General features: G+C 39.2%; 1 protein-coding gene across 9 annotated transcripts in view; it reads right to left on the bottom strand.

The window, feature by feature from the left end:
• Positions 1–3656: 3656 nt before the first annotated feature.
• CTNND2 (catenin delta 2) overlaps positions 3657–15374 on the bottom strand; it is a 587661-nt gene continuing 575943 nt past the window's right edge. For 7 of the 9 annotated variants that reach the window (XM_068161999.1, XM_068161998.1, XM_068162000.1 and 4 more), the window contains 3 exons: positions 14589–14720; positions 7665–7738; positions 3657–4881 (listed from right to left, as the gene is read on the bottom strand). In XM_068161999.1, coding sequence (XP_068018100.1) covers positions 4621–4881; positions 7665–7738; positions 14589–14720 — 467 coding nt within the window. In that variant the 3' untranslated portion in view covers positions 3657–4620. Of the gene's footprint in view, positions 4882–7664; positions 7739–12663; positions 13719–14588; positions 14721–15374 lie in introns of those variants that run through there. The other 2 variants (XR_010990241.1, XM_068162005.1) reach the window with 2 other exon arrangements.

Genomic DNA, 15374 nt, shown 5'->3' with positions numbered 1-15374 from the left:
CTTCAAATTGCAAGTGGCTGAAGCCACTCATCAGCCAGCCTAGCTCCAACAGTGTTCAGCAAGGGTACACACACACCTGTACCCAGTATTGCCCAGATGACAGTAAAGAGCCTTTGCAAGCTGGATCCTTTATGAGATTGTCCCCCATGCGCACTGTGTCCATGCACCTGCTGGGGAAATCGAACTCTGACATTGAGGATGGCGGGACAGGGAGGGAGAGCTGCAGAAAGCTCCTGGTGTTTTAGCTGTCTAATGTCTTTTTGAATTAGTTTTAAAGCCTTTGGCCTAGTCTTAAAGCCCTGGACCTAGTCATAGTTTTTGATCAAAAGTCTTACCCCTCTGTTCTCGCCAACATTGGCTGAAGTTGGAAGTGCTTAACAGTGACCCTTGATTTCCTGCTGCTGCTCCTTCACACTTGTCTAGCATTGTTTTGTATGCATCATGTTGCTGCTATTGAATGTGCAGTATATTTAGCTGCTAGTAATATCTGATGATCTTGGTGCATAAAACCTCACTGGGTCTGTTCTGCTGTTAGTAATCATGAATGTGTATCTGTCTTCACACACAAGCTCGGAGTTTCTGTAATTTGAGGCCCGTTTTTTGTTCTCTCCATCCCTCCCACTCCTCTCACCACTCCTGTAATACAAGCAGGAATACTAAACTCAGAGTCCTTTCTGTCAGCTGGTGGGAGAGTATGAGTAACAAGGCAGAGTTTCTGAGAAAGCCTCCCTTGCAGTGCTGTGTGCAGCGCTGTGCCAAGGTATAAAAAACTCAGCATTTCTCATTTGAGTTGCAAGTCTCCCCGGTGAAATGCTTCTGAGGCTAAGGCAACCCAGTCCTAGGAAACAATTACTCTGATACTCCCAGCAATGCAAGTAAACTAACCATTCACTCTGTTTCTTGGCTGCAGTCTACAGAACACTGAGGCCAAGACCATAGTTTGCACACCATGTTCTTATCCTGTGGCACTAGCCCTGAGCTTTTTAATTTTCAGTACCAGCATAGAGAAACTATCTGCAAGCAGTGGCAGCTGAGCTCTTGCAGCCATAATGAAGAGTGAACTGGATGTTCTCAAAAATACCTTTCACTTGCTGTTGCAAAGTAGGTTGTGCTCATGAACTTGTTGGAAAGGGAGGGAATGACTTGGAGAACGCAGCGATGTGATTAATACTTAAATAAATGCCAAGCGTTCACTGGCTGTGTGAAGCTAGGCATCGGGCTATGGAGTCAGTTCCTGAGTTCAAACATACTGCACTATGACCAGCATTTCTCCACGATACAGTAGGATTTATTAATAGAAAATATGAGTCAATATGAGTTTGTCTTTGTACATGTTAGCAACATGTACAATGAAACATTTTTTTTCCCCTCAATCTATATTGTTATAATTCTTTTGTGTTATCTCACAACCATTTATAGTTTGGGCTTAAATATGTTATTTGTCAAAATGTACTTTCATTGGCAACATACCTTTAAAATCATAGTTCATCTTTTAAATATTGAATTAATATCATTCTTTTTCAAATCAATATTGCTCATGTTAGTGCAAATTTGTTAATCTTGAGATAGGTTAACCATTCCTTCCAGACCATAAACAGCATTTAATAAAACAGTGAGATTTATACAGCTCTACACAGCTGAACAAGATTCTAATATGAAGCTTGTTAAAAAAAAAAAAATCCAACATTTTACAGTACATCAACTTCATTTTATACATTTTTCTTGAACAATTTTGTTTCTCTATTTCTGTGTGTGATCTAATACAAGAATGAAGGGAACAGCAATAGGTAATGATACTTTCCTCAAAAAGAATGCATCATATATATCTTGCTTATTATGGCAGCAGTGTTGGATTTCCAAGCCTGGAAAAGAAGCCAGGTAATTCAACACCTTCCCAGAACTCGGTACAGCAAGAGTGAACGTTATCAGTCAGAGCACTTGCCACTACAGAAGAATGGAAACAAACAACACAAAGCATAGACAAAAGGTGGTTTATGCCACTTCATTGATCCAGAATCTCTCACTTGAGTAATGGTCAACATTTGACACCAATTAATCTCTAAGAGTTGCTGAAGCGGGGCAATGTGGGCATTTCAGTAGTTTGAAGAACAGAAATAAATCCAACTTACGATAACTTCCTGTCCTAAGAACTTCAAACAGAATAATGGATCCTCTCGGCCTGTTAGCAATCCTGTGCCTGGAGATCTGCACCAGCCTGGTGGTCATCAGGCAGTTAAGAAGAATGTCAAGTTGCAAGTGACACTCTTTATTAAAAAAAAAGTGTGCTTTGTTCAAAAGAGCACTGCAAATGTCACATATCTTATTAAAATCAATCTAATAAATAAAATATAAACAACTTGTGTCCAAAACTATGAATAATACTTTTATCTACCTCGCTATACATCTGGCCCACCGTGCCCCTCCCACCCACCCTTTCTTAAGTTGGTTAAAAATTTTTTTTGCATGCGACTTTTTTCCCCCGTTTACTACAAAGAGCAAATAAGGTTACATATTGTACACTGGGAAAAGCTGCCAAAAAAGATTGAACTATAGTCCTAGAATACTGATAAACCAACTCTACATCACAATACCTGCCTGCGTGAACTACGTGGGTTGTGTCCTATGGAGCAGGCGATGACTTGTGAGAGACTTCTCCCACTGCGCACAGCCAGAAGTGTGCCAGGTGACATTAAGACTATTACAATGACTGATCACAGAAATATTTGCAACCTAAACCAAATTCCTTAACTGTAATTCAAGCAATTTACAAGTACTCCATTTGGGGTGGGTCTTGTGCTGTGAAAACTGCTGAACTGTTGCCTGAATCAATGAAATAAAGAAATGCTTTTTCATACTTCTAGAGTCCCAAGAAACAGGATGAATATGCCAGCCCTTCTGGCCTCCTAGGCTAGCTCCCTTTTCATTTGTTTCATTTGCTTTGTTTGGTTGTTTTTCTTGTCCTTGTTTCGTTTGTTTGTTTTTAATTAAAAAAGAAACTCTCTTGTCCCTTTTTTTTAAAATTTATTTGCCACTTCACGTGTTTTTGTTTCACTTTAAATGCACAGAAATGGTCTGCATATCTCAGGTTTGAGAAGTGTGCTCTGGGTGTTCTGCTTTCTTTTTGGTATGAGTTGAAATAAGTGATTGTCCTAATGGCTCAGGAGTTGGACTCTCCTGGAGTCTGAAGAGTTCAGAGACTTCAGACTTAAGTCTGTTTGGTCTTTGTAGACCAAACTGCCTTCCTTGAGCACCTGCTGGTTGGTGGCTGGAGAGTGCTGCAATTTCCTCAACAGAAGATCAAGAGATGCTGTTTTAAAGGAAATGGCACCTAAGGGTGAAGGAGCCAGTGAAAAATATCTGATAACCCCATCCTTTGTATGTGGCCTAACAATTTTGAATTGCTATCAATGGCTAAGAAAGTGAGTAAGAGAATGCACACACTGGAGTTTCCACTGTTTAAAAAAAAAAAAAACCAACCAGAAAATCAAACCAAAACTGAAACTTGCATCAGGAAAACGCTGGATGAAGTCTTACGTCACACAGAGGCACACACTCATACACACTTACGCACACAGAGTACTATGCATACGTGTACACGCACGAGCAAGAATGTGTATTTGTATGGTGGGTTCTTGGAAATAGACATTCTTAGCAAATGTGGATGACAGATCAATTGTAATTTATTTTCTTTTAACACTGTATCATCATAAAGAAAACTGGTATAAATGAAAAAATCTATTTCAAATATCTACATCTAAAATTTTAGGCAGTGAAAAAGCACTTTGTTGACAAGGAGTGTGGAATGATGAATGTTAATTGTCAGAAACTGCTGAATGACTTTTCTCTTTTAGTTGCCACAAACAAATTCACATATCAGAACAAACAATACTGGTAAATATTCCTTTTTTTTTGGTTTTTTTTTTTTTCCTTTTTCTCTTTTTTTTTTTTTTTGTTGTTAAAACGCACTGGGGCAAAGAAAACCAAAACCTGGCAATTCATACATCTTTCAAAAATTGAAATTGAAGCAATATTTAGAACCATAGATGAAGAAACACTGTGGCATTGGTGTAATATACACAATGCACTTCTTGTTGTTGGTTTTTTTCATCTGTAATGTACATCAAATACTTTACAACAATGCATTAACAAAAGGCAAGAAACATCTTGCTGTACAGAGGAAACCCCAAATGCAACTTGAAGCCTAGATTCACAATGAATGAGGATATTAAACAAAGTGTGAGAAGCTGTTCCCCATAATGTATGTACGCTGTTCAGTTACTTGTGCTTAACTCTTGACCCACATCCACTGTCATGTTCTCCCTCCTCCCTTCAGCCACATTCAATATCCAGCATCAAGCTTTAGACTCTACAGGCCAACCGTAAAGTTGCCCCACACACTAAAATATATATATGTATATATATATTTCTTTCTAATTACTCCCAGGTTTATCTTTTGTATCTTTTAGCCTTCTAAAAAAATTCTCTTTATTTTTTCCCGTACTGGTTATCTGCGCCTCCCTATGGAACAGGCTTTAACAAACTAAATTTGCAGGAAAAAAAAATGTCTTGTGGTATGCATGCACATGCACAGTTCCTGGAGCTTTTGTATCTGCCCGAGTCTCAAACCCAGGAGTCAGGAGAGGCTGGATAGTGGCTTGTTTCATAGTTAAGTTCACTATAGGGACGAGCGGCTGAATAGAAGTCAACATAGTTGCCAGTTGACTTTAGTCCCAGGTGCATGTTGTATTCGCTTGCAGGTGGACGATGATGCACTTGGTCCTCAAAGAAGGACTCATCATAGTTTCTTGTTGAATTCTGAAACGGTTGATATGGTTCATAATCTTTTCTGCTGGGCTCCTGTGGAACTGGCTGCGTTGAAACCTGAAAGAGAATAATACCCATAGCTTGCTAGACACAAGTCACTGTGGGCAACAGATTGGCAATACAACACTCTGGAAATACAAAGTTGTGTATTATTTTAACATCTGACCAAGATACTGCTTGGTAGTGAATTAATTAATCAGTTTTTCCTTGTCATGATATTACTTTAAATGTATTTATTTAACAATATTAAACACATTCCTTATTTAATATTATTGTGGCTGAAGGTGCCAGTTTACTGCAGAAGTACTTCAAGAAGTGTAGCTGGCAGTCACTTTTGCAACTGTAATCTGTGTATAACTTTCTGACTATTTTGCAGCTATATAATGCAAAGATTGGTGGCCAAAACACAACCTTGAAGAATTTGAGTGGCAACAGTATACGCTCCAAAGACACTAAACATTTTTTCAGCTACCTTCCCCACAAGTGGTGGTGCCATATCCTTAAGAATTCTTTATAATCTTCAGAGCACTGACGTAAGAAAATTTCAAGCTAAGTGCTCTGAAGTGTGTTCTGCTACTTTGAGCAGCACCATCTTATTACCACCTCCTCAACACTCCATGTGGGCAGTCTTGTCTTGTTGCTGTATTCCAGCAATTTGCCCTGAAGCTGAAACATTTGTGATATACAAAAAACCAAAAAAAAAGGTTATGTTGTCCCCTAACCTAAGCTTGCCATAAAGTTGGGATTTTTTTTACAGACACCCCTAGCGAGGCTATTTTTATAGTTGGGACTTAACTAAAATTTGAAATTCATAAACATATGCTAAGTATCTTAGTGGAACACTACTTTTCACTCTATGCCCCCTCTATAAATTTGGGCAGACATTGTATCTGCAAAATGATGTGGCCTTTCAAGCCCCAGGTAATTGCCGCTGGGAGAAATGGTGGTGAGATGTTGGCATCAGTTAGTAATGCTTCTTCAAGAAGAGAGAGGAATAGTTGCGCTGATGTGGCTCAGACTCTGTCCAGTGCAGACATGCTTTGAAAGAATATCAGAGTGCAAAAGGCTGCCTGCATCCACTGCCTTTAACAATACCACAAGTGACCTTACAAGACTAGGCCCAATATTAGAACTGCACAATAGAGCAAAACTGCTCCAGCTTCTGTTTCTAGTAGTAGTATCAATGCGCACAGAACCTTCAGCATCTCATTTCATTTCAGGTATTTCATTTCAGACACATGAAAAAAAACTCTCTATGAAGCAACCTATTTATATCCCAGAAAGCTAGAGATGGTCATTTTTTGTCTATAAAATAGAGGACTTAAGTAGTATTTCTTGGTTCTTTTTAGCTAAATCATTCCTTCTGATATGCCAGTTACGATTCACGGAGGGGTTTGTGTGCTTTTCCCCTCTTTTCACTCAAACTCTCACCCTCTGAATCAAATTAGTTGGTTCATGACTGTAACTTTTAGACCTTTCCTTAATTGTTTTATGCCTCATTTCTCTAACTGAAAAATGCTGTAACTTTTGCATATTACATAGGGAAGTTAGAATAGAATAGAATAGAATAGAATAGAATAGAATAGAATAGAATAGAATAGAATAGAATAGAATAGAATAGACCAGACCAGACCAAACCAGACCAGGTTGGAAGAGACCTTCAGGATCATCGCGTCCAACCCATCAACCAACCCAACCCACCCAAACAGCTAACCCATGGCACCAAGCACCCCATCAAGTCTCCTCCTGAACACCTCCAATGACGGCGACTCCACCACCTCCCCGGGCAGCCCATTCCAATGGGCAATCACTCTCTCTGTATAGAACTTCTTCCTAACATCCAGCCTAAACCTCCCCTGGCACAGCCTGAGACTGTGTCCTCTAGTTCTGGTTGTTCAAAAGGAATCGTGGTAATTAAGTAGCATTACTCTATGCAAAAAAAATGTCTGTTTCCTGGGGACTGAGAAAAAACTGTAGTGGAAATATTAGCCCTATGAATACCATACTGCAAAAGCTCTTTGAGTGCATTAACTTGGCACCCATGCTGCCAATTACATTTTTGTAATGGCTACTTTAGCCAGATGCACTCATTGCTTTCTGTTTTTTTCAAACAAGAACACTTTAAAAGAGCCCCAAACCTCCAGACTGAATGGCTTGACTATATGGGAAAATGTCCTTGCTGATGAAATGCTAGTTTTTCACTTGCCTGTGCCACAATGCATACATTCAAAACCAACCAAAAAGCCCTGTTACAGTCAGGCTGAATGGCAAATCAGAGGGTGTTAGCTACATGCTAAGTACTGTGTGGATACCCCTGCAAGAGATATACAGGGATTTTCTCCAGGCCTGTTCAAGCCTCAAGTTTTCATTAGGATTCCTTAGCATGTGGTCTGTGTGGCATCACTGTTAGTGTTGAATTTTATGATGGCTATAATCAAGTAATGAGATATTGCCAGACTTCACCAGACTCACTGATGTAGGACATCACAAGATACCAGAGCCAGCAGAAGTTCCCAATATCTTGGCTTTTGTAGCCTGTGTGACACACGCCCAGAACTTTAAAGGCATTTGGGTCTCAAGAGCCTGCTCATTATGAGCTTCAGGCTTAAACACCTTAGATAATTTTTGTGCATATGCTGCCATGACCTTCTGGACATCTTTGAAACTTGGGCTGAAATGAGCTATTAACATAATAAACACAGCCTGTTTGAAGCCAGTGGAATGAATAGCATTTGTGCAAGCAACTCAGTCCCTCTAATCTAGATTTATCAATCTTTGTGATACCCTTCTTCATTTCCATGTAAGTTACTACACTGATACATCTTAGTCTCTGTACTTACCTGGTTATGTTTGATATCTTCAGCAGGTGCACCATATGAGTTCCTGTACAATGTTGAGATTCCAGTGTTCTGAGCTGGAGAGAGAAAAAATGCAAAGAAGAAGCAGGCTTACCAAGCATACCTCTTTGGCCTCAAAATTCTTAAGGCTTCATTAAATGCACTATACAATGCTGGCTTCCTACATCCAAGGAATCTTTAAAAGCACCTGCAGACTTTTCTTTTCTCTTCCTCCCACTAAACAGTTATAATCATTGCTTTGGTGGACATACGTGTACCCAGCATACACTTATTGAAGGTAACAGGCACTTTGTCACACCATATCAATCTTGTGCATTTAACATAGAATCATGGAACGCACTGGGCTGGAAGTGACAACATAATTTCATATACTGCTACCATTCAATAATATATTTCAGGTTATATATAGGATTTTTCATCACATATACACCAAACAAGTAACAATTGTTAATATTGAGATTAAGAAACGTTTCAGTCCTTTGACTTAGTCCACTTGGATGACGTGGATTATTTATTTTACAGTGTTTCTGCTATATAAATGAGTGGGAAAAGTGGTTAAATGCAAGTGAAAAATGAGTTATGCAGAAAAGTAACATGTGACACTGAAGAGGTCTGGCCAAGATAGAATCAAATTCATGAACTGCAGTCACTTTCTTCCCAGGTGTCCTACTACTAGAATGCATGGAGAAAAATGAGTTAAGAGTTTGAAAGGAAAGCAATTCTAAAAACAAGGATGACATTTTACAGTTTTGCAAGAATTTATTTCCCATCCTGCCCCCCAAAAACAGAGAAAAAGCTAAGGATTTCTCCTGAACAGCTGACTTCACTGATCGCTCTGATTTGACTACGTAGCTGAAGCTCTTTGCTGGTAGAACCAGAACAATCGTAGTTATTTCTCACATTTTATAGAATATGAGAGCAGTATTTTGTGTGGCTGCTGTTCTTCCTAGGCATGCATTACTAATCTTCCAGACATTGTAACAATTTGCTGCTGTCATGAGAACTCTCATTACAGAAGCACGTGCCTGAAAATAAAAATTTAGTACTTGTGAATCAGAGTCAGCAGCAGAATTGAAATGTTGTTCATGTGGCCTTTTTCAGGTCACTGTGCCATAGTGTAAAACCTGCAGGCACTAAGAATTGCTGTTAATACCTTCACAACTCAAAACCTTTGAGTGTGAAGACTGAGCATCAGAGCTGATAAGCTGGACATGGGGTCCATGCTAGTCCTGTGATTAAGATGACAATTACTGAAGAAGTAATTATTATTTCTTCCTTTGGTAACCTGATAGCATGGACCCTGGCATTTACAACTGCCTCTGTCTTCCCCTCGCCCTCCAGAGACAGGAATGGCATTACAGCCGATGTTGACTGTAATGACCAATTCTGATCTTCACATCTGCCATGGATTCCAGGCAGAGGGCATAATTTTTGCCAGAGTTTGGTGCACTGTTCCATGCTGTTGCTTTACACGTCGCAGATGGTGTTCTTAAAGATCTGTAGTGTGTTATTGAAACAGGATAAAGATAGGGCTTCCATAGTATGGTAATGAGCCCTCCTCACATCGGCAAAAATAGATTTTTAACTTCAAAGTAATTAATTGAGGTGAAAAAACTGTTTGTTTCTTGAAGAGCTGGATGCATTTAGGAAGCTAGCGCATAGTCCTGTGCAGGAAATGGAGAAGAGCTCCGATGGCCTCTAAGGAATGCAGAAGGATCCTTTCTTTGGAGGTGGGACGAATATAAAGTCCAGTATGCTGGTTGGTCATTTCCAGTGTTAGGTGCTCTTAATTCTGCCCGTGTGCTGATAGTTAGTGATGGACATGCACAACAACTGCTTGAGTAGCTTGACATAGATGTCATAGATGGCTAGTACTGAGGGGTCAATCTCCAGAGGTTCTCCTGGTTTAGGCTGTATTTAGGCTGAGTGACATGTGAGACATGAGTGTTAATTCAGTGTATTTTATATTCCAGCTACGTCCTCTGCTTCAGTGTTTGAAAATTTCTCTCCTGATGACAGTCTCTGGTATTAGAGGAGTCCACATAAGCACTACTAATGGTACAGCTCACGGGAGCATGACTTTCAGTAGTACAGCTGCCAAATCTATTCTTGACAACATCTTTTGCATGCTGTATTTCTGATTCTTTTGCTTGCCCCACAAACTGATAGAAGTTGGGTTATACAAATTCCTTTTCTCAGGATTGAAAGATACCCAGAGGTAGTGTTTCAGCTACCCATCTTGTGAAGTGCTACTTCTTGAAAAAATGAAAGTGATATTCAATATGTTAGACTCTTGTGAAGAGAGGATGAACTTTTTGCAATAATTTTGTTTTCATGTATATAAAAGGCAACATAAGAACAGCTTAAGTTTCATGAATTCAAGTATTTAGTCAGGCATGACTGAACATGTTAGTCCAGACAGGACAATAACTTTCACAGTTGTTCCATGTCATGAATAAAAAACTGGTATAAGGTGCAACATCTGTGTTTTATGAACAATCTGAAGAAAAATAGCAAACTGGACACATGCTAACTTCTTTGTTGTCCTGCAGGCAACTGGAGAGACTTTAAGGAGGGTCATGACCTTCCAATCATTTTACAGGTATATAAAAGAGGCATATGGTACATACGTGCTACTAATAGCCATGGCTATCATAAAACCAGAAATAGTCCACAGGAGGGGCATAGCTATACAGTGCACTACTGTGACATTTGCACTAATGTGCTCAGCATTGCCACATGCCAGATTGAAGCCTTACAGTCTCCCAGATCACATATTCTGTGATGGAGAATGGACAGTATCAGTGTATGAAAATAACTGGAAGGTCTGCATTGTTGGTTTCACTACAGTCATGTGGATACAAATTCTTGAGTTTAAACCCGTGCTCTTCTTCTATTAATGCAATAACAAGTACGACACATCAACTGCTTGGAAATGAATGCCAAGAGTTCAACACCAAGAAATCTTGGCTTAGTCTAGCTCAGAGTCCAAGATAATTCTCTCTGGAGGAAGTGTGAATCAAGCAGTGTAGCTGCTACCAATGCATGCAGCCCCACTTCAGTACCTGCTTCTGAACATGCAGGCAGCATCCCTAAGAATTTCAGTCCCACTCTGTTATGCTTCAGTAAGCATTAGACTCTGCCTGTCCAAAAGCAGAGAGCAAATACAATGAGGGGAGAGAATGTATGAATGGACAGTTTCTGTGTTCAGTACCTGATTTTTGTTGTTAGTACTGTGTATGTACCATCATAGCAAAATTATCAAACAGAAGAAGAGAACACATGGCAAGATAAGGCAACGTGGCACAAGGAGTAAAAGAGAGATTTTCCAGCAGCCACACTTCCTTACAAAGACATAAGAATTGTAGCTGCAGATGAAATGGTTTGAAAAGTACGCATATGCATCTGTTTTATGCAGTATCTAAACATCAGTATGTCACAGTACTGTGAAGAGGTGCTTTCTACTAGGCAAAATTGTGAAGATTCAAAAATGATCAACCTATGATCAACCTACATTACTTTATGGTTGCTTTGTATAAAGAACCTTATAGAAAAATACTTTCCTTTCTTCCCACTGTTTAGTTTTCATGGTGACACCTGTTTAAAAAAACCCAAACACATCCTTCCTCACAGCAGTTTTCTGCAAAGCTGACAAAAGCTTTGGAAATTATGTCACTCAGTGACTTATGTGACAAAGATATTACTGACCAAAGCTGTCCCCATATGTCCCAAATGGTATAACATCCAACTTTCATTTCCTGGAAGTACTTAATTCTGAACACATTTACAGATGCTTTGCCCTCAGAAACACAGACTGATAGTAAGAAGGAAAGCTCAGCTGGACAGGTAGTCATCCTCATCTGGTATTGCACCACTATAAGCCATAGGACTCCATTTTCTAAAATGTGTTTCAAGACAGTAAATGAAAATGCTTCTGTGCCTCACAAATCTCAGCTACAAAGATCATTCATTACCTGTCACTACTACTGCTACCTTCCTGCATGGTGAAAGATGAGGTAAAGGCACGAGAAAAGATTACAGGGTATTATAGTTTCTTAAAGCAGTAAAACATTCAGGTAGCTTGAGCACCTGTAGTTATTGTAACAGATTCCAGTGGTTGCTTGTGCCCTGCATGTGTGTGCAAGTTTAAATTACTGAAGTACAGATCATTGATTTTTAACAATCAAAAGAAAATAAATTAATCAGAAGGTGCTTCTGCTGGTGCAAGTGAAGATGCAAGGTGCAGACTGTGACACATATATTAGTTCAGTGAGGGAACTAACAAAGGGAAAGAAACTTTAGAGTAGAATTCCATGAGAGTATACAGTTCTTCCCTGGGAAACACCATGGCATAAATAACGTCCCATTGACTTGTAGTTCCTATTTTTGTCAAAAGGAATATTGCAGACTTTGTCTTAAAAATAAATTGTAGGTGGTAAGATTTTATTATTGGCTATTGTTTTCTACAGAGAAGATGGACAGTAAATATACCTGTGAAGGGAAGAAGGCAATGAGAACTTTGATATTGTTTCTGTATTTTTCAGCTGTCCTGTGAAAGCAATATAAGTTATCATCTTCTGCCAAACTGTTTACTCCATAGATTCTCCATTTTCCCCAAAGGCTCCCTGACAACTCTTCACAATAGCAAGAAGTCAAAGCTTACTTCTAAAATTCATCAAAACCCCTTCACTTCAGTCCCAGCCAAGAGGTCATACAATTTTTGAACTATAAACTGAGAAGAGCTTTGGAGAAGAGCATGGAGACCGTCATGTAGAACTGTGGCTTTACATTCTGTATAGATCCAAAAGTAACAGAAAGCTTTGTGTAATACATCAGCTTGGCACAAAATACAAGAGCAGCTACAAATACGTATATGCCAGGTGGAACCTGAAAAAACAGTCTTCTAAGTCCCACAGGCTCTGTGGCTGTGTTAGCTGCAAGGAACTGTTTGATGCACAAAAAAGAAGTAAGGGCATTGCAAGGAATTTGCCACATGAACTTGTACTAGTCCACCCAAGCACAGCCAAAATGTCCCACAGTAAAAATCACAAATATTGATTTTATGTTCTTCTTTAATTAATTATTTATTATTTAATGAGATACAAAAATATGACACAAATTTCATGCTGAATGTGGACAAGCGCGACTCCTTCGGTCATTTTCTTGTGTTCTTAAAATGGTGCTTAATCTGAGCTTAGAGCAAACAAGCAGAGATTTGGGGATCTGAAAGAGACAGAAAGTGATTCGTTAATTGCGTATTCATTTGTACAATAGTCATGTTACACTGAAACATTACTACATTTTTCAGTTTAGATGTGGTTTTGATTTCTCCTGCTGAGCTCAGTAGTTGGAAAAACAGTCAACAGATGAGCATGGTGCTGAGTTTCAGGTTTGCTTACTAACAGCTGACTCAAAAAGATAGTGAGAACAGACAAGAGAGAAGCAGATATTGAAAGAAAACACAATGCAAAAATCAAAGTTGCTGGTGAATTACAAACCTCACATGCCAGAAATTGTATTGAAGGAGAATGGAAACAAGGGAAACCAGAATGGGAGAAGAAAAACACTATGGTAGAAGACCAAATGAAAGGAGTTTGGGAAAAGGAAACTTCAATTATTTTAATGTGTGGAGAGAGAAAAGACTATCTGCAATGAAGCAGAGATTCTCCACATGGAAACACTTGTTTTGGTGAACCTTCTGATATAGTCTGGTAGTCTAAATTTGGACATATGGCTGGAACAAAATATTAATGTTTCTGCCTTTTCAGTCTGCTGTCCTCACTCCTGAGACTCCCCCTTCATGGATCCTTGACACAGATCTGAAGAGAACCACCTTGAGCAGATACTACAGAATTCTCAAGACATGACAAATACATAAAATGCAGTACCTTGACTGATTCTGTCAGAAATCTTGTCATGCAGGATACTCCGTATCTGTGTGGCTTCCCAATGCTCTTGACTTCTTCTTCTTCAGATTTTCACTTTCATGCTAATTAATGTTCCATATTGCATTTTTGCACAAATTCAAATGCTGACCTTTAAGTTTTGATTAGACAAGCACATATAACACAGTAGATACAGTATGAATATCATCATACCCTGAATACAACCTGAGCAACACCTCTACAGAGGGCATGGGAGATGGTAATATGCATTCAGGAAGTGCAGAACAACTCCTCACTATGATGTTTTGCTTGCCCCAAGGTAGCATTTGGAGGACACCATGGTGCTTGGCAGTAAATGAATGTAACTAAATGTTCAACAGAGGATATATAAGCCTGTACCAAGGTGATAGAAACCAAAAAGTATTTTTCAAGAGAATTAATCAAGAGGTGCAGTACTGGACAAAGTACACAAAATGTTATAATTAGTGAAACACTAACAGGTTAATGATCCCACCACTGGAGAGAGGCCTTCAGTGAAACAGGTGCCATAACATACACAGAGAAAATCGTTGCATTTAAATCAGCCCAGCTGAGAAAGTAACATGTATAGACTTTACAAAAAGCTATCAAAGTCCCAAGGAATGATTGCTATACAAAAGAAGGTAACCAGTCCTAGAAAGCCATTCTCTGCAACAGACAGATGTTAGGGACCGCCTGTGCGTGCTTAGCCACTGTCATGCTTGTGGAAACAAGAGAGTTAATTCAAAGTGATTTACCAATTTCCTCTGAAATGAAAACAAATGTAAAATTTCCTCTGTGAAGAAATATGGTCTTCACAACTAATTTTCATGCAGTATTGTATTCATTAAGATCCAGTATTTCCTCAGCTGTATTTCTCAAGGTGCCTAAGATTTCGGAATCAGCCAAAGTAGGTTGATTCTCTGGCAAAGCCAACCAAGCCTATAAAATCAGCACTCTGCATCAGCCAATTCTTACATATCCTGTTCAAGTTTAATCTCACCTGTCATGGTGTCTTTCCTAGAAGTGTGTTCTCCCTTACTTCCATGGTAAGTGGCATTTGTTCCAGTTGATTCATAGTCTGTTTTCCTTTCTTTTAGGCTGATCATTTCCCGAGGTGAGGCTGGGGCACTTGCTAGATCACAAAAAATGGATTTATTATTTCTCACCACACATGGCTGAATGTAGTGTTTAGAGTAAGCATTTCAGTGAAATTTATATTTGCTAGCAACTCCAAATACAACTTTTCCTCTGAATGTTTTACTTCCCCCCCTTACTCACAACATTCTAGATGATCATTATGAAAAAATACAGTAATTATAATTCTTTTTTCTTTCTAGCTTTTTAATTTCTTCAAACTTGTCAAAATTTTCTGGTTTAGGAACTTTTTTTTCCCCCTCAACATGGTTAATTTACCACTGTTGACCATTACCCTTCAACTGTATGGAAAAACCTTTACAAAACGGTTTCTTCCCCTCACTACCTGATCATCCAGACCACACTTCCTCAGTTTAGCTGCAAGGATGCTGTGGGAGACAGTGTCAAATGCTTTACTGAAATCGAGATAAACTGCTCTAACATCATCTATCCAACTGGTTATGTCCTCATAAATGGCTGTTGGGTTGGTCAAACACGACTTCCCTTTGGTGAAACCATGCTGACTGCTCCTAATGACCCTCTTGTCCTTGATATCTCTAAGAACAGCACCGAGGACAAGTTGCTCCATTACCTTTCTGCGGATGGAGGTGAGGGTGACATAGCAAAAAATATCTAACACTTAAATGTAACT

Source organism: Melanerpes formicivorus, unplaced genomic scaffold (genome assembly GCF_026170545.1).
Source record: "Melanerpes formicivorus ecotype bairdi unplaced genomic scaffold, bMelFor1.0.p_v2 SCAF_61, whole genome shotgun sequence".
Lineage (NCBI taxonomy): Eukaryota > Metazoa > Chordata > Aves > Piciformes > Picidae > Melanerpes > Melanerpes formicivorus.
Note: the sequence above shows the minus strand (reverse complement) of the source record. Positions and strands in the feature narration are given on the sequence as shown.